Source organism: Dama dama, chromosome 5, assembly GCF_033118175.1.
Source record: "Dama dama isolate Ldn47 chromosome 5, ASM3311817v1, whole genome shotgun sequence".
Taxonomy (NCBI): domain Eukaryota; kingdom Metazoa; phylum Chordata; class Mammalia; order Artiodactyla; family Cervidae; genus Dama; species Dama dama.
The window spans coordinates 83253617-83273915 of NC_083685.1; the positions used below are offsets into that span (position 1 = coordinate 83253617).

A 20299-nucleotide genomic window follows, 5' to 3' on the forward strand; every position below is an offset into this window, starting at 1 on the left:
CCCAGGGGCGGGGTCGCGCTGGGCAACTGCAGCCCAGGGGACTGATGGGGCGGGGCGCGCCCTTAAAGGGGGAGAAGGGGTCAGCTGTGTAGGGGGGTGGGCTGAGGGCTCCCGGGCGGCGGGCAGTGGGCTGAGGAGCGGAAGCTGGGGGTGGCGTCCTAGAGCCGGGACTCCGCTGACGGGCTGGGGGAAGCCCCGGGGCCGCCAGGTCCCTTCCGCCTCTCCTTTGGACCCTGAGTGGAGGCCGGCGGGCTCGGGGGGGTGGTGGGGGGGGAGGGAGAACGGCGCGAGGGGGCGGGCCCCCGCGCTGCTCGCCGCTGATTGGCTGAGCGCGTGTGGAATCGGGTGATGGGAAACGCAGCCCAGCTCTCCCGTCCCCTCCTGCTGCTCTCCCTCTCCCCCCGCCTCCTCCCCGTGGCGAATGTGCTGGTCGGCGGCGGGTGCTTACGCTCGCGGGGTTTGGCTGTTGCAGGCAGGAGCTGGGAGGAGGCGGCAGCGGCAGCGGCAGGAGCGGCGGCGGCGGCGGCGGCAGCAGCAGCAGCAGCAGCAGCTGGGAGGAGGTGGTGACGGTGGCAACGGCAGCGTCAGGGACGATGGCGCGACTGGTGGCAGTGTGCAGGGACGGGGAGGAGGAGTTCCCCTTCGAGAGGAGGCAGATTCCCCTCTACATAGACGACACCCTCACGGTGAGCGGGCCGGGCCGGGCCGGGCTCGCCGCTCCCCTGGCAGCTGTTTCCCCTCCTCCCCCTCCCCCAGGCCGAGCGCTGCGCACTGGAGAAAAGAGTGTGTTGCAACTCCTAGGCGAGGCCTTCTCTCCGGCAGGCCCCACAAACTCGCCTTTGCAGTGGGTCGTTTGGTAACGTCCGCGGGCCCCTAGGCTGGCGCTCCACCCGCACTGAGAACCCCTCTCCCCGGCTGTTACTCCTCCTTTGCCGCTCTCTTCTTCACCCTTTCCGTTTCGGAGACGGTGCTTTTGCCCGACGCACGCTCCTCGGAGAGGGGCTGAAGGATCTCGCGTCCAGGGCCTATCCCTTACAGAAACCACCTACCCTCGGGGAGGCTTAATTATCTGGAAATGTCGCAGCTGCACTGCTACCTGTCTATTTTCTAGCTTAATACTACAGCTCTCACTCCATAAAGCATAATTACGAAGGGCAGGGTGACATGCTCTTGTACAGGAAAAATCCCACTAAAAGGATCTGATTTCGCTGCAGTCTCAATATGCCTAGTCCATTAAAACTGTTGGAAATGATTGTATTGTTAGGCCATGACTCTTCAAAACGGACTTTCTTGGCATTAATGATTCTTTAATTTACCGGTAGCTTTTCCTAAGGAAGCCACAATATTGAATGTGTAAGGGCATTATAAAAGGCTGATGGCTCATCTTGAATGTCAAAACCCAGTTCTGAGTAGTTTTCCTTTTTAGAGTTGATGGTGGTACAGCATTACAGACCCTCTGCCCTGGGTTGCTGTAGTGTTTCCTTTAGAAGGAAATGGCAGAAATTTGAATCTGAACAGGAAATGAGTGCAGTCGCTTGTCACAATTTCTTAAGAAATGAAATGGACCTTTTCTGAGAATCTTGAAATGTGCGTTTTGATGATGCTGAAGCTTTGGGTTATACGTTTGCGTTTTGATAAGGTGTAACTAAGTGTCTTCATCATACCGCCTTTGCCTTTTTTCCTTTTCAAAGGTGGTTGGTGTGTTCTGTTCCTGAATTTCTTTTTTGCAAATACCTACTGAACTTTTTTTCAAATTTTGTGTAAAATGCAAGTCATTGTAGAGATGTCACTATGCCTTTCTGTTTGCCAGTCTCAATTAAGATTTGATTGAGCTGCAGTACCTTTAAAAAGCATTAGAAGAGCTATTGAATGACTTAATTTGTTAGAACTTTTTAAGTGAAAGCATCTATAATTACTTAAGTGCATTTTTTTTTTCCCATGGAAAAAGAATGTTTGGGCTCACATAAGGTACATAGACTTTGTGTTTCATTAGAAAGTGTACTTGTATGCTTTGGTCATGACTTTTGCACTAAAAGTATAATGGACTTGTATTTTTAAAAGTGTTTTTTTTTTTTTTAAATTAGCACTCTGATCAAATTAAATGAAGGATTTCTCAATTTGAAAATTAATATGAGTTCATTTATTGATAATTTTCTTTCTTCTCTCTCCCTCCAACACAGATACTTTTCTAGAGCATGTAGTTTGGTATCAACCTTTTGTGTTTATTGTCCTAGATAACCTTTGAAGTAAAAAAAAAAAATCTGGACATAAGGTTATTATTGAGTGTATACTATCGAAACAGGGGAAATCAACCTAAGATTTGAGTATTTACAAAAATTTAAGACACTTATGAGTCTCTCCTTTTGTTCACAGAGTCACCTTTAATATGGACGTGGCATTGATATATCCATCAAATAGTTTTTTAAAATAAGCAACTTTTGGGTGTTTTTATACTCTCTTCTGAATGAATTTCCAAAATTTTCCTTAGAAAAAGGTGTAACCTGTGCTGTAACCTGCACTATTATTGTACTTACTTCTCTGGAGAAGGTGGGATTGGACTGACCTGGCAGTGGAGTTTTGCTTTTATTGTATGGTGGACTTGTGACCCAGGCAAATAAAATTTAGGCTTGCTTAATTTAAGTATCTTAAGTAGCATCTTATTTTTTATTTTTCTTTACTATGGAAGGTTTTTTTTCACTAGGAAATGAGTGGGACTCTTCATTCATTGCTTTGTTATGGAACTTACATATGGTCACTGAATGCTGGTTTGTGTAAAATCTTGTCAAGAGTCCACCATATTTAGGAAAATAAGTTTCTTTCAGAACCGTTCTACCAGACACTACTTAAAGGAAGAGTGTAGAGCAAACACCTGTTGAAGAGGGAGGAAGGAAGCCTGCAGCAGAGGGTTATGCTCAGCACTGGGTCATTGGTAGTTGATGACATTGTATCCCTGATTTGGTTTGGTCTTTGTTCCTAGGGTTCATAGGCAACCCACTGAGGAAACATTGTGTGATTATTTCAAGTCTTAGACCCTCCTTAACTTCTAGGTGTTAAGTCTAGTTACAGTGTTTACAGTCAGTTATAAATGTTTATCCTTTGCAGAAGCGAATACCTCTAGCCTGAGGTAAACTAGTGATTTTAAGTTGGATTTGTAAAATGAAATTAATGAGCTTGTAGATGAGGAAGTAGCCTCCTCTTTTATGTGGTATGTTGTAGCCACATTTGAAAGACTCATGGCAGTTTAGTGGGTTTGAGTACTTGAGTACAGTGCTGATACAGGTGTGTTTGAGAAAAATCCCAAGTAAATCGGTGGAATATTTAGGAAAATGGTATGGTGTGTAGCCAAAATGCTTTTCAGTGTTACTAGAATTATAGAATAGCAGATGGATAGAATACAGATTTTATTTTAAAGACATGTTTGAAGAATTGGGATTCCCCGGTGGCTCAGTCAGTAAAGCATCTGCCTTTAACGTGGGAGACCTGGGTTCATCCCTGGGTCAGGAAGATCCCCTGGAGAAGGAAACTGCAACCCACTCCAGTATTCTTGCCTGGACAGTCCCATGCACGGAGGAACCTGGTAGGCTACAGTCCATGGGGTTGCAAAGAGTCGGACATGACTGAGCGACTTCACTTTGAAGAATTGGGGCTTCCCTAGTGGCTCAGATGGTAAAGAATCTGCCTGCAATGCAGGAGACCCAGATTCGATCCCTGGGTCGGGAAGATCCCGTGGAGAAGGATATGGCACCCCACTCCAGTATTCTTGCCTAGATAATTCTATGAACAGAGGAACCTGGTGGGCTACAGTCCATGGGGTTGCGGACAAGACAGAGCAGCTAACACACTTTCTTTGAAGGATTACCATTTTTAAAGTATTTTTAGAAGGAATTAATAGTCAGAATATATACTCCTTATAATATAATCTTGAAAAATGGTTGCAAAACAAACCAAATTATCCTTTACTCTGCTTCCCAGAGATAGCTGAGATTATAGAGCAGCATTTTGTGTAGTTCCCATCATAGAAACATACAGATTTAGAGTTGAGATGTATCATCTTCTGTAACACTTCATATCTTGCTTCTTCTCACTGAATGTAACACAGAACATTTTCTCTTGTTATTCTTAAGCAGTGTTAATGGCCTTGTAATACTTTGTTGTATGACATTCCGGGATGTAATCATTCCTCCTTTGTTGGCCATAGAGGTGGTTCTAGTTTTTGCTATGAATAACATTCTTAAGAATATGAATAATGCATAAAATTTTGCATTAGCAATTTTTTCTGGCTTTTCAAAGGAAAATTACTGAATCAAAGGATAAAAATCTTCTATAAAATTCTTGATACATACTGTCAAATTACTACAATGTGGAACACAGTTTACCCTCCTAATTCAAACCAATCTAAACGGACTAGAAGCTCTGATAAGGGTTTTTGAGACTTTAAAAAGGTGAAAAATGTAGTGTATCCTCTTGAGGATTAGGTATTTAGCATCAGTTAGAAGTTTAGTATTGTTTGCTTAAAAAAGAAAAAAGACTTAGATCTTTATTTATTTATTTTATATCTTAGGCTAGGCCATGTGTGTCATGCCATGGGGGATCTTAATTTCCTGACCAGGGATCGAACCCGTGCCCCCTGCATTGGGAGCTCAGAGTCTTAACCATTGGCCCACCAGGGAAATTCTCCTGCTTTCAATTCTTGATTAAGTTTTTAATTTACCAAAGGTGATAGATGTTACAGATGGCTGTGAAGATGAAGAAGTAAAAAAGTAAAATTAAAGGGACAGGGATTTTTAATAAATACAGTATTGTTGGATTAGAGCTTGTGAGAATGCGCTAGGAACAGATTATTTGTGGTCAGGAGAAACCAGGACAGGTACTTAAGAGTGAAAGTGGGTAATGGATTCAATAAACTTTATAAAGCAGTAATTGCAGGACAGTGACTTGTTCTATTTTTGGCAAGCCTAGGGATAGGCAACCTCATCATGAAGCCAGACACTAATGATTCCTCTGTGAAACCACACCTGAAGTACTTTACGTGACTGTCTTCCTTTGGGTAACCTAGAATCTGAAGAATAAGTCAGGGAAGTGATTTTACAGAATGAGGGAAAATAGTTGCACTGTCCTCGATCTTCCTCTTTTTATTTTTTCCCTTTTTCTTATTTTGGTGTCATCAGTGAAGAGCATATAGTGATTGGCCAGTAAACAGCAAAGTAAAAAGCCATTGTTGTAAGGGAAAGGCAAGGACAATAATTATTTAGTGTGAGCATGGAGTTTCTAATTGGGTCGGTATTGAATATGTGTGTGAGTGTGTGCATGCATGCTCAGAAGCTCAGTTGTGTATGTACAAGAGAAAATTTAGTATTATTCAAGCCAGTGAAACACAGGAAAGACACAGTAATATACTTGATCTTTACATTTGTCTGTACTAGTTAGGTAAAAATGAAATGGTTGGAAATGAGGGTTTTGTTTCAAAAATTTTAACCCTGTTCTTTATTGACTTTTTAAAAAGGATTCGAGAATTAGGTATTATTCATTAAATTTTATTTATTTATTTATGGCTATGCTGGGTCTTCAATGCTGCATGGGCTTTTCTCTAGTTGTGGCAAGCTGGAACTAGTTTTTGTTGTAGTGTGCAAGCTTCTTATTGCGGTGGCTTCTCTTTCTTATGGAGCACGCTGTAGGGTGCGTGGTCTTCAGTAGTTGTGGCTCCCAGGCTCTAGAGCATGGGGTCAGTAGTTGTGGCGCACGGGCTTTGTTGCCCCGAGGTTTGATCCTCCTGGATCAGGGATTGAACCCGTGTCTCCTGCATCGGCAGCCGGATTCTTTATCACTGAGCTACCAGGGAAAGTGAAGTCGCTCAGTTGTGTCTGGCCACCAGGGAAGCCCCTATTAAATTTTATAAACATACATATTTTAAAGGTCAGCTGGTAGATTTTAATATATAGGTGTGCTCTCAGACCTCTGCTTTAATTATTAAAACAATAAAATATAGTTGATCAGAATAAAAATAATACACAGAGTCAGAATTTAGGATTTCACCTATGAACTGGAGAGACATTGATTTGGTAAATTGAGTAACTTTGATTTTAAAATAGTATAGGTAATTGTCTCAGTTTTTTTTTTTTTTTAATGGTGGCAATTAATATGTGGTGAAATGATGTGTATATGTATCAAGCAAGTGAAAATGTAAATCAAAATATTAGCTGTTTAAATGGTAGATTGGAGTGACTTGCAGTGTTCTGGTGAGCTACGTGGTTTATCCTATACCTTTTTTTATGACTTGATGAGTTAAGTTTATTCGTGTTTTAAACCATGTGGTGATTCCAGAGAACAAGTGAGTTAATTGCTCTGTTCTTTTTTCAGTTTTTATGGGCCAGGATTTCTAATGCCAGGATTTCTAATACCAGGATTATTAAAACTAGTAACCAATTTTATTTTGTACTATTGGCAAAGTTAATATATGGCAGTGCTCAGAACAATGGCCAGTATGCATAAAGCTACGTTAAATGTCTTTATTATTATTGCCATCAGTCTTTGGGGATAAGACACCAAAAATTGGTGACAAGTTGAGTAGCCTAAAAATTGGGTAATTGATCCTAAAACTGTGAGCTGTGGACATGCAGTCTATATGTATGGAAGAAGAAACTTCCAACATAGTAAAAGCTACTGAGATGGAAGCATGAGCGTATCTCTGAACTTGATGAATATAGAATTGGAAACAAGGAACACTAGCTCTTTCCCTGGTAATAAGTGGTGTATGTGTGTTACAATACATTTGGGAAAGTCATCTATCTTTTCACTGCCCAGAGATAGCCACATCTGATATATGTTTTCTTTTTCTGTAAGAAAATATACAGATGAAAATTTGAATCATATTGTACATGGAGCTTTTGGTTCTGTGAAATAAACTCAAGTCCTCTGGATTGTTGAATAGGTGTTTGCATCCATCCTTAGTATCTACTTGCCTTTCTAACACCCATATTCAGTAGTCCCCTCTTCACAAATCAGGAAAAGGTCTTATGTCTGTTGTTTATAGTTGCCTTAATGGTTTAGTTCTCTGTTTACTGTTAGAATAAGCATGTGTTTAGGTTCTCATTTCTGATGTGGAGGGGAAAGAGTGTCATTTGGTTAAAGAAGCAGGTCTTTCTGATGCTGGTTGCTGAAGGGAGGAGTCTTAAGATCACGTTCAGCTGAGTGGGCTTTTTAGTTTTTTTGTTTTTGCCTCAAATGGTCTCTTTGTCTTGATTTCACTGTTTGAGTGTGTAGGAGTTTGTGGACCTTGTCACCTGGAAATAGAAGTTTGTCCTAGCACAGTATGTTTGATACATTTAACAATGTTTTAGTTAAGATATAAATGTGTTACTTTAGTTCATTGTTTTGAAGGCATACTTTTTTTCATATTTAACATCTCTAAAATCGGGATACTTCTTTCATTTGGTGGCATCTTCTAGTTAAAATGATTCTTTCCTAGTGGTGCATAACCTAGTGGTACCTAGTGGTACATAAAGTGAAAGTGAAGTGAAAGTGAAGTCGCTAAGTCGTGTCCGACTCTTTGCGACCCCGTGGACTGTAGCCTACCAGGTTCCTCGGTCCACGGGATTCTCCAGGCAAGAATACTGGAGTGGGTTGCCAGTTCCTTCTCCAACTAAGGTGCTCCTTAAAATTAGTGGTGTCACAGATCAGTGAAACGTGGTGATTACTGATTTCCATTGTCTGACATCCCAAAACAGCCTTAAGCTTTATATATTCCTCATCCTCTGTCAATGAATTTTGAGAACTGAATAAAAATTTCAGTGTATTTTTTTCTGTTCATGATTAGAGCAAACATTTGCTATGTGTTGGATATTATTCTGAGTATGTATCTGTGTGTGTGTATTTGTAAAGTGAAGTCATTATATATATAGTCATATGTATATATACTTACTTAATAAGATTTACTGTATTCTGTAGCTATGAGGAATAACTGAAAATGTCAGGATTTTTAATGTAAGATATCAGGTTATTTCACTTACTAAATGCTTTCATTAGCCACTACAACACACATTTTTAAATACAAGTTAATCCTCACAATCCATTCTATAAGAGATATTAAAAGTTACTACTTAATCTCATTTTACAAATAAGGAAGCTGAAAATCAGGCTTGTTAAGTAACTTGCCCAGAATTATGACATAAATTGTAAATTATAATAGAGGTGCATTTGAATTCAGGTCTGCCTGACTTCAGTGCCCTTGCTTCTAATGACTATACCATTCTGGCTTTAGAAACTGTAATTTGGATTTTTTTTTTTAAACTTTTTGATGGAGGTGGGAGGGAGCAAATCTGGCTTTAGGGGAGTCTATTTCTGTCTTAGGATATTATAAAATAGTCTGTATCAATGTTTTCAAAGAAGATAAAATAACTGATTTGTATTCTCTTACATATTAAGATGGTGATGGAATTTCCTGACAATGTGTTAAATCTTGATGGGCATCAAAATAGTGGTGCACAACTGAAGCAGTTCATTCAGGTAAGTTTTAAAAATTAATGTTTTGGGAATTCCCTGGTGGTCAGGTGGATAAGACTCTGCACTCCTGATATAGGGGGGCTGGGTTTGATCCCTGGTCAGGGAACTAGATCCCACATGCAACAACTAAGATTATGCAGCCAAATAGATAAAAATGAAAAAAAATTAATGTTTTAAATGGTGTGTGTGTGCATGAGCACGTGCACATATGTATGTGTGTTTTAAGGAGTCATAGATGTAAGTAGTAATTTTATTTTACCTAGGGCTCTGTAGGTCTTAAGATTCAGTGAGGTTGCTTTCTTTTACTGCTGCTCCAGTTATATGTACATCCCTGTGATATGAAAGATTTGGTGGTGGTGTGTTACCATTTTACATGTCTGTAAGGCTTTAGTTTCACTAGTTTAATTTTATTTATTTTTTTTAGTTTTACTAGTTTAATTTTAAATTTAGTTTAAATTTAATTTCCCTGTTTTTAAAAGATAAGACAGACAACTTTTCATTGAGAACTTTGTTATCTTCTGTAATTGTTTTGTTCTCTTAAAAAAAAACTTTGTATTGTGAATTTTCTGATTTTTATTTAATTCTTTTTTAAATTTTATTTTATTTTTTATGGAAATATAATTGATACACAATGTTGTGCTAATTTTTGCTCTACAGCAGAGTGACTAGTTATACACATGTATATATTCTTTATATTCTTTTTCTGTATGGTTTATCCCAGGAGATTGGTTATAGTTCCCTGTACTGTACAGTAGTACCTTGTTGTTTATGCATTTTAAATGTAATAGTTTGCAGGACTTCCCTGGTTGTCCAGTGGTTAAGACTTCACTTTCTAATGCAGAGGGTGTGGTATGAGATCTGTCTCTGATGAGGAGCTGAGATCTGGCATGCCTCATGGCCAAAAAACCAGAATGTAAACAACAGAAACAATATTGTAACAAATTCAGTAAAGACTTAAAAAAAAGTAATGGTTTGCTGCTACTAATCCCAAACTCCCAGTCCTATTTAAATTTTAAACAGTGTGATACTTTGTAAATATACTATATATGATCAGTATAAAGGAAGATAAATGGTTACTTTATTTCTAAATTGTTTCAGCTTTTGGAGAAAACTGAATTAAAGGTTAATGGTAAATATGATAATATCCTTCTTGGGAGTTAACTTTCTCACCTTTATTTATTTATTTATGTTTGGTAAACTGGATTATTGGTGAACTACACTACATTATTTGCAGTGTAACTATAGCTCCAGCCAAGTAGAAGTTATTTCCTGGAGTTTTTGCCCATTTCCTTACATTCATATGCACTAGCGTTTTACTCACTCACTGCAGGCTCCTCCATAGATGAGATGGGCCTTGTTCTCTCCCACTGATCCATAACACACCTGCTCACGCCTCCAGGTTGAGGATTGCTGCCCTACATGATCACCATCCTAACTTGACTCATGCAGCTAAACATAGTGTGTTGTTAAAGGGTGAGAAGGAGACATAGTAAAGCTGTATTGTTTTTATTCTTTTTTCTTTTAAAGTTTCTTGTTTTAAGTGAGAGTACTACGCTGAACACCCACATGGAACAAGCACTAGATTTCCAGGTGCAGGGTTTCTTTGGCTGTGCTGGTCACCTACTGCACAGCCCTGGCATCCCAAGCAGCGTTCGTTTGTTTTAGCTGTGCTGTACAGCATGCGGGATCTTAGTTCCCCAACTCAGGGGTGAACCCGTGGCCCCTGCACTGGGGAGCTCAGGGTCTTAGCTGCTGGACCACCGGGGAGTCTGTAAGCAGAGTTTTTTATGCTTGAGATTCTGAAACTGGGCTTAGGAGTAAACTCAGTGCAGCATGGATAAGGCCAGCGCGTCTTGCCTTTCTGACTCAGTTGCAGGTAGATGGCAGGCCCTGCCCAGGTTGTACTTACTGCACAAGGATAAGGAATCAGAATAGTGAAAGTCATGTTATGTCTTCCTTATGAACTCTTCTTTATTTTTCTTTGCCTTTTTTCTCAGCGACATAGTATGCTTAAGCAACAAGATCTAAGTATTGCCATGGTGGTGACATCACGTGAAGTCTTGAGTGCACTTTCTCAGCTTGTGCCATGTGTGGGTTGTCGTCGCAGTGTGGAACGCCTCTTTTCCCAGCTGGTGGAGTCTGGAAATCCTGCCCTTGAGCCCCTGACGGTGGGGCCCAAGGGAGTCCTGTCTGTAACTCGAAGCTGCATGACTGATGCAAAGAAGCTTTATACATTATTTTACGTACATGGGTGAGTATAATCAACTAGGAAACAATGGGTTTGCTTTATTTTTAAACTCAGTGAGAGTGGTAGCTTATTTCTAAATTTGATTGGGGCAAAGCTTGAGTACAGATTTAACGTGAGTAACTTCTGTGTGCCAGTGACTGACTGTAAAGTTTGTTTTCTTAAGGGAGAGACAGGCAGTAAGCAAATACATACTTTGTCAAGAATGTTGTTACAAAGACAAACTAGTAAGGGAGATAGAGAATGAGTAGGTAGAATTCACGTGGAAAGTGGTCACGGAAGGCCTCTCTAATAAAATGACATTGCATATAGGCTAGAATAAAGTGAGGGAGTGAGCCATGTAGATATTTGGGTAAAGACAGAGAAAGGGCAGTAGGTTAAATGTTCAGAGGTTGGAGTTTCCCCAGCGTGTTTGAAGAACAGCAAGGAAGCCATTGTAACTGGAGGCAGATGAATGAAAGGAACAGTAATAAAAGATGAGGTCAGAGGAGCACTGAGAGGCCTAATTACGTGGTGCTATGCTGAGGTCTTTTATCTTAACTCTGAGACGGGAAGATTTGGGAAGGTTTTGAGCAGAGGAGTACATGGTCTACCTTGGAGTTATGCTTCCTTTTACCTCTGTGTTACGAGTAAATGGAAGGCAGAGAAACAGGTTGTTCAATAGTCCATGCAAGAAAGAATGGTGACCAGTATAGTGGCCACAGAGATAATGAGAAATGGCTGGATCCAGTAGTTGCAATGCCTGGGCTAAGTTGCCCTGAGGCATGTGGGATTTTAGTTCCCCAACCAGGGATGGAACCTGAGTGCCCTGAACTAAAAGGCAGATTTTTAATCACTAGACCACCTTGGAAGTCCTAGGAAGAGCAGTTTCGCAGAGCTGACTTTTGGGCATGTTAATTTGAGGTAGCAATTGGGAGTGCAAGTAGAGTTCAGAGAGTTCTGGCCAAGGGATATAAATTTGTGTCATCAGCATGTGCATATACACACGCACACACACCCACCTATGAGGTGAAATGTGCTCACTAAAGGGTAAGTGGTGTAAATAGGAAAAGAGAAGCTGTCTGATGGTGGTGGTAGAGATTATGGATTTTTATTCTGCCTGAGAAAAGAAGCTTTGAAGGATTTCTGAATAGAGATAGAACAACATGATTTTTGTCTTGAAAAGATCAGCTGCTAAGTGAAACATAGAATGTAAAGGCAAAGGGTAGATGCATGGCAACCGTTTGGGAGGTCAACTGTTGCAATTGACTAAGCTAGAGAGGCGAGTTGGACAAGGGTCATAACAGTGGAGGTGATGAGAAATGATCTAAAATTCTGGGTATATTTAAGAGTTGACAAGCTTTGCTTATTGGTTGGATTCAGGGTTTGGATGTTTAGCATTAATTATATATTTCTATATTTGCATAAAATTTCTGTTGAAGGTTCTTTGTCAAGGATAATGTATGTTTATTTATTTTTTAAAACTTACTAGATAAACGAGTTAGGACTTTTAACAATTATTTTTATTTTGGCTGTGCTGGGTCTTTGTTACTACTCGAGCTTTACTCTAGTTGCAGAAAGTGGGGCTATTCTCTAGTTGTGGTGCACAGGCTTCTCATTGCAGTGGTTTCTCTTGTGGAGCACGGGCTTTGGGGCTTGTGGGCTTTCATAGTTGCAGCTCCCGGGCTCTAGAGCACTGGCTTAATAGTTGTGGCTCATGGGCTTAGTTGCTGCATGGCATGTTGGATCTTAGCAGAACAGGGATTGAACCCATGTCTCCTGCATTGGCACTCAGATTCTTTACCATTGAGCCACCAGGGAATTCCCTGTTTATTTTTAGTTAACCTCCGCCCCCTCTTTTTTTTTTTTTTTTTTTGGCCATACTGCACAGCTTGTGGGATTTTAGATCCCTGAACAGGGATTGAACCTGGGCTCTTGGTAGTGAGAGCTCAGAGTCCTAACTACTGGACCTCCAGGGAATTCACAAGGATAGTGTAGGTTTAGATATCTATTGTTTGGATAGGGGAGTATGGCTGAGTGTCAGGTAGCAATAAGTCATAAAATATTGGCGTGCCAGGCACACCAGATACAATGCAGATGTAAGGATGAATGAGATGGATGCAGACTAAGGGAAAGAGTATGTTGAATAGAGCAGGCCTCCTTCAACATTCTGATAGTCTGGGAATGGAGTAGGAATGAAAGTGTATAGACTCTTGGGTTAGAGTTCATTTGATGAGAATTTTTCGAAGTGATATGTCTGTAATACTTTAAATATACTTCTCACTAAAGGGCATAAAGATTTTGAAAATTCTAAAGAAAAAAAATGTTAATCAGACCTTTAATGGTTTATTTATTTTTTATTATTTATTTACTTATTAGGTCCAAACTAAATGACATGATAGATGCTATTCCAAAAAGTAAAAAGAACAAGAGATGTCAGTTGCACTCCTTAGATACGCACAAACCAAAACCTTTGGGGTAAGTAGAATTGATTATCAAGATACTTTGTTAGTGTTAAGATTATAAATGTTGGTCCTGTTTGGTAAAAAGAGAAGAAACAATGCTAGTTTTATTTCATTAATTGTTTACACTGTAAAATAGAACACCATATAATTGGTCAAAATAAATATGTCTCCTAGTTCTTTTTGCATTGGGTCTATATAGGGTCTCAGTATAAGTTTGACTTCTAAAAATTTTTTTCCCTTGTATTAAATATGTTTCAGAGAAGGGAGGTTGAGATCTTTGTGTAAATTTATGTAGCCAATATTAATTTTTTCAAAGTAGTGGTATCATTCTTTAACCTATGCAACAGTTATAATGTATAAATTATTTTTCTTGTTTTTCTTGTCTTTAGGTCTCCCTAATAATTTATCAAGGATTTACAAAAAAACCCTTGAGTTAGTTAAAGCAATGTGAATTTATGTAACTAATTTGCAGTTTTATTCTTGGTTAGGTGCTACAGTGCCCAAGGCTGCCCCCTTCTCCCAGCTCAGTCAAGTTTCCCCTTCAAAATTGCTTGGGGTTGGGGGTGGGTGGTAAGGAGAAGTCATGGAATTTGAAGGGAGTTTCTAAGAAGTAACTTTTGGGGAGAATGGGATGATGTAAAACTGTGCTACTGAATTAATTTTAGAAGTTAGTTTTTTGAACATCTCGTTAGTATTGTTGACATTTTCCTCCCTGGTAAAAAGATCTGGATGACCAGGTGGTGGTATGTTAATAATCTCTTTTTTCCCCCCATACTCAGAAACAAAAACTTTTTAAAACTTCCATCGTGAAGACTGTCAAACACATACAAAAGTAGAGAAATTATACAAGGACCCTGTTACCTGCAAATACCTTTACCCAGACTCCATTGTTACCAGGATTTGCCACGTTTATTTCATTCGTCCACCTTTTCCTTTGCTGAAGTACTTAAAGCAAGTCCCAGACGTCATGTTATTTTACTACTACATTCATCTCTAATACAGTGACATGTTCTTTCATGACAGTGCCATTATAACACCTGACAAAAGCTTAACTACAATAATCTAATACCCAGTTCATATTCATGTTTCACCAACTCTCTCTGAAAGTGTCTTCTTACATTGATTTGTTAGAATCAAGATTTACTTAAGAATCACACATATGATTTCTAAATGTGAGAACTCTAAGTGCAGTAAAGCTCTGTACAACCTCAGATGGTTACCTAAGGATAATTATTTCACATACCTGATTTACCAGTATCTTTAAAGAATTCCTGACTCTCTGAGTGCAGAATTTAGTCTGATTTTCATTAGACTAAATGAAACCTTTATCCGAATAACCTGTTGACTAAAACCACAGAGTAGTATGATACAATACAAAGGCTGCCTTCTGTTTCTTGATTATGAATGTTTGTCACTGAGGAGCTGAAAAGCAAGAGCTACCCCACCAAAAAAAAAAAAAAAAAAACAGCTACCCCACATCGTAAACATCTGCTCATTGCTACCTTCCTACAAAGACCAGTCCTTCCACTTTTGCTCTGGATTCCACTGCTCTCTTGTTCTCCTTGACTTTGCTTCATCGATTATCTACTTTCATTAAATTGACACGTAGCTGTGTCTGCCTATGTTTCAGCTTAGAAATAAAAAACAAACCTCCGCAGACTTCACATCCAACTTCAGCTCTAGCCCCACCAACATAGGAAGCCAAATATTTTGGAAGGTTGTTTGCCGAATTATGTAATCAGTGTGAGTGGAGTTAGTTGATGTTAAGCAACACCTCCTAAGGTAGTTTCAGTTATTCCCATGCCACGTGGATAGCTGGTCAGAGAGTATAGTCTGCTTAGCCAAGACTGCTCCTCCTCCACGTTGGATGGTCACCGCCATTCTGTGCTACTATGACTTTTTGTATTTTTCCACTGTTGTTCCCCCCTTTCATTTTCTTCAGGGGAAGGTATAATACAGTTAACTAGGTTTTAGCCTAACCAATAGTAACAATCCAGTTCAGTCTTTCTTAGAGTATTCTCATATTCATACAAGCAAACCCAAGTTACTGTCTGGGAGTAAGCGTGTGGTCTGAAAGAAAGGTCGAGGCCCAGGTTGTAGGCCTGTAGCTGATGAGGGATGTACCGCTGACTCTTGAACAGCACAGGGATTAGGAGCACAGACCCTCCACACAATGGAAAATTTGAGTGTAGCTCCTAGTTGGCAACTTCTTATATTATATATGGTTCCTTCGTGCCCTCATATTCAGTAACTGCAGACTGTGTAGTGCTGTGGTATTTACTATTGAAAAAAATCCATGTGTAAGTTGACTGCGCAATTCAGCCTCGTGTTGTTCAGAGGTCAGCTGTATGAGATCACCTATAGGAACAGTAGGGTAACAGAAAGGGATGCTGAGGACTTCAGTTTAATGGTAGGAAAGAGTAAGTCTAAAGAAACCTGAGAGGGTGGCCGGAGAGGCAGGAGACCACGGGAAAAGTGTGTTTTGGGGGGCAGGGACATGGACAGCTGTTTTGAAGGTTGCTGAGTTTTCAAGGACCTCAGAGTCCATTGGATATAGCAACATTGGATATAGATATTTGATGATCTTCATGAGCAGATCTGTGGTTGAATGGATCAGAATCCAGATCAGAATGTGTAGGAAAATGCATGCATTGCAGGGTTTTAATGGATTAAGCTGTCAGTGGAAAGTATGGAAGTAGAACAAAGAAGTGAAAAGACTTCCTTTTTCAGAAAGCTTGATCTTGACAGGAAGAAGTGGTAAAAGACATTTGGTTTGGAGAGATTACGGATGAAATCTTGATTTGAGTTGTAGAATTTTCAAATCATTTTAGAATAATGCTTTCATGTTCTGATGGTAGAATAGTCATTCCCCAGCCCTTTTCATCAATACTGAGAATTTGAGAGTTATGTGGATCACTCAAGCATAATTAGAAAATTGGGAATTTGGAAGATGAGAGTAGAAGGATGTAACATGCAAGGCAGAGCAGGAGTTGAGGTGTTTGCTTCAAAAACAAGGACTGTTCGCCCTTTCTTGAGCCCTTGTGAGATGGGACTAGGGATCTGAATTGTATGTCTGACCTTATATGGTGGGCAGGGGGTTGAGAAATACCTATTTAGCTATAAAGAGTAGGTTAAGTAAAGATTCAGAAGTGTTTCCATCTCAAGCATCCCAGGTAATGAATTTCTAGGACTAGTGAGACCTGCAGAAGAACAGGCAGCAGCCAGTTATTCAGAATCATGAAAAGTCAAGAAGACTATCACTGAATGGAAAATAGAAACACATTTCTCTTGGAATGCACATCTGCAACAAAGCAAAATGCGTGACCAGCGCCACATTGAAACCTGTGGGGGAGGGAGAGTCTGGGAAGTTTTTAGTAAGTTTTTTAAAAATTACTTGTGTAGTACTACTAATGTAGGCTGTGTAAAGTGTTCATCTTAGTATGCTATCTTTATTTTCAAAAATGTAAAATTTTATTTACTATAATTAGATTAATCTGTGACTTTCCCAGCTACTTGTAAATGTGAAGGTAGATAAGAATTTTGTTGCCATGGGCTAGCTATAAAATCACATTAAGTAGATCAACACTTGTTAGAATTTTCAATTTGTGGTAGGTTGATCCATGTATAGAAGTGAAAATATTTTATAATTTTTTCAGCTGTTTTGACTTTAACATTCCAAGTAGATTTGCTCATAAAATGCTTACTATATTAACCAGTTACTATCTTGATAAATGTAAATGTTAAATTATTATCAAGTAAACGTAATAGTTGAGCACACGTTTTTGTGTAAAGATATGAGCTCCTGTATAAATAACATTTTAATACAGTTAAAGTAAATACGTAATTATATACAAATTTGCACACTTACCCTACTAATATATCTTAATGTATTAAAGAGTTCATGATCTTAATTTAGACTATAGAGATTATTCCTTCAGATCATCTCAGTGTCACTAAGCTTTGTACCGTACTGTACTACAGTGAAGGGAGCAGTAGCAGTGTCAGTTCAGAGAAGTTAAGTACAGATAAGAGGAGTAGTGAAGACCACAGGAAGGACAGCAAGTGTAGGATCATTTTCCATTATGGACCTTTCCAGGGAACAGCCAGGTAAAATCAAGCACCCTTTACTCAGCTTTTTAAAATGTTTTTCCGTTATGTATTCCTCCATCTCACTAAGATTTGTTTCTTTCTCCAGGGGTTGTTGGATGGACGTATGGGAACTAATGTCCCAAGAATGCAGGGATGAAGTAGTTTTAATTGACTCTAGTTGTCTTTTAGAAACACTAGAAACGTATCTGCGAAAACACAGGTAAGTTCAAAGGTCATCATGATGTAGTGGGAAGATGCTTTAGGTGTCAGTCACCTTCTTCCTGTAACAGTACTCTGGCCTTCCCGTTAATACCTGACCCAGGCAGAGCTTGGTGTTAGGTCAGGAAGTTCCTTTGTGGCGTGATGCTCAGTGGTGGCCTTTTTGTGTTTTACCTGTTGGTTCCAGGCCAGGCTTTCAGGGAGCACAGAGTAACTGTGAATTGAATAAGGTGTACTTAATCACTGTGGAAATTCTCGTATTCCTTGTTTTTGATAGAAGTGTTTCATGATGTCATTTTCAAAATTAAAGTTAAAATAGCAGCTTTTAGTTAGTAATATTTTCAATTATTTTTTCTTTGTCAAGAGCTAAAAATAGAGTTGGAATTGATGTGCTTCGTGTACTATAAAAGTAACTTCAAAGAAAATAAATAAGTAAAAGTAACTTCAGATTTTTCTTTTTAGAATACTACTTTACAAATAATTTTCTAAGTGTCATTAACATCTGCAAATTTGTAGGGAGGGAAAGTGCAGTAGGAAAGGACACTGGTAAAGGAGCCATCTAGAGGTGGTGTTCTTGGGGGGGAGTTGTACTGTTTTAATAAAAATTTGTCACATGTTGGGTTTGTGGTTATGTGTTCTTTGACTTTGGGACAGATATACACAGTTACTTTGGGGACACTTCTAGAAAACACATAAGTTATGAAAATTGGCATTATCAGGGTTGGTGTTCATATGGCAATGAGCTAATGACTTAATCTGCATACTAAGTTTATTAAGCTTTTTTCTTTTTTCAATTACAATCTTTCTTGTTTTTTGTCTTTTTGGTTGATTGTACCCAAAAGAATAGAGAATGTCAGTTATTTGGAGTTTGGGAAGGGGACTTTGTAAACGTAAAACATACAAATGTATAGGTCCGTCATAGATACCTTTCTTTTTCAATATGAATTGATTCTTATATTCAGTATGAATTGGTCCATCCAAAAGAGCTTTTTTGGGTGATAAATTACTAGTTATTAGAGCTAACGTTTTGGAATTTCCTACATTGGTTGTAGATATTTCCTGTGTTTGGGGGGCAGTATTTTATAAGAAACGTGGAGTCCGTTTTATAAATATATTAAGGATGTGGGGGAAGAAGTACGATTAGAAGCAGTTAAGGAAGATTGCAGTGAATCTGGGTTCTACTGATTATAACTTTGTGAAGTTGATCAGTCATGTCTGACTCTTTGCGAACCCTTGGACTGTAGTCTGGCAGGCTCTTCTGTCCATGGAATTTTCTAGGCAAGAGTACTACAGTGGGTTGCCATTTCCTTCTCCTGTATAACTTTGTACAGGTTACTTTTCTGTGCTTCCGTGTTTTTCTTTTTTAAGACAAAATAATAGTAGTAGTCCTATAGAACTTATTATAAGATTAAATTTGTTAGGATTGATGATACATAATAAGACTTACTTAGAACAGTATCTGGTACGTAGTAAGCACACCAGTGAATATTTGTATGCCAGATTTGCAAGTCCTTGTTATTCCTGTGTACCTAGTTCTTATTTTAGGTACAGTTTGTGTTTTTGAGATACAGTCAGTTGAAAAGGATTTCTAAAGGTCTGAATTGAATAGTGGGCCTTCTTGGCACATCTACTTTATTTAATAGATTTTTCTGAGCAGTGTATAATAAAGATTTTATCACACTATTTAGCCAGTTAAGTATTATAATAGTGCTTTATTAGAAATTAGGTGTTAGAAACTCTGAAACCTCTGTCTTAAGAAACTCTTTTTTTTAAAATTTGTGTACAAGGTTACTTTAGAAAACAGGGAAAGTCACTTTCATTCTTACAGCTTCCGTATAAAATTTTAAATGACTGTTTGCTTATGTTTATGCTACTTAATGATCGTGTACAGTCAAACATATTAAACTGAGGATTTAAAGCAGTAAGATATAGGGAAAATATTTCAAGTTTTATTATTGGTACTGTATGATATTTAACCATTTATTTACTCAAAAATGTAGACTTACCATTTATAGCCTCAAAATATGGAAGTGTTTTTATTTCTGTATCTAAGACCATTTCTCCCAAGGGGAAGACTTTTTAAAAATTGTGATAAAAAATACATAACGTGCGTTTACCCTCTTAACAGTTTTTAAGTGTATAGTACAGTACTGTTAACTGTTTACTAGCTGTTATGCACCGGATCTCTAGAATTTTTTCATCTTCATAACTGAAGCTAAACCCACTCATTGAATAAAAACTCCTCGTTTACCCCTCCGTGCACCTCCTGCCAGACACCATTCTGTTTTCTGTTTTAATTCAGTTACTTTATATAACTCACAGAGGTGGAGTCATGCCATGTTTGTCTTTTGTGTTTAGTTTATTTCACTTAGCATAATGTCCGCAAGGTTTATCCATGTTTTAACATACGACAGAATTATCTCTTTTTAAGGATGAATAATGTCCCATTGTATGTATACACTGTGTCCATCTATCAGTGGACATTTAGGTTGTTACTACATCTTGGCTTTTGTGAATAATGCTGTAGTGAACATGGGTGTGTGCCAAAAACTCTTTGAGATCCCGTTTTTAATTCTTTTGTATACGTTCCCAGAACTGGGATTGCTAGATTATATGACAATTCTATTCTTAATTTTTTAAGGAAATGCTATACTATTTGCCATGCTGGCAGCCACTTTATAATCTCGTCAACAGTGCAAGGAAGGGTTCCAATTTCTCCAGATCCTTGCCAACACTTGTTATTTTCTAATTTAAAATATATATATATTTGGTTGTGCCGGGTCTTAGTTGATGCACTTGGGAT

General features: G+C 38.8%; 1 protein-coding gene across 4 annotated transcripts in view; it reads left to right on the forward strand.

The window, feature by feature from the left end:
* Window positions 1-20299, forward strand: part of GGNBP2 (gametogenetin binding protein 2) — a 32911-nt gene that overhangs the window by 247 nt on the left and 12365 nt on the right. For all 4 annotated transcript variants that reach the window (XM_061142712.1, XM_061142714.1, XM_061142715.1 and 1 more), the window contains exons 2-6: window positions 473-686; window positions 8422-8502; window positions 10497-10750; window positions 13103-13201; window positions 17384-17497. In XM_061142712.1, the coding sequence (XP_060998695.1) occupies window positions 594-686; window positions 8422-8502; window positions 10497-10750; window positions 13103-13201; window positions 17384-17497 (641 nt within the window). In that variant the 5' untranslated portion in view covers window positions 473-593. The remainder of the gene's footprint in view (window positions 1-472; window positions 687-8421; window positions 8503-10496; window positions 10751-13102; window positions 13202-17383; window positions 17498-20299) is intronic.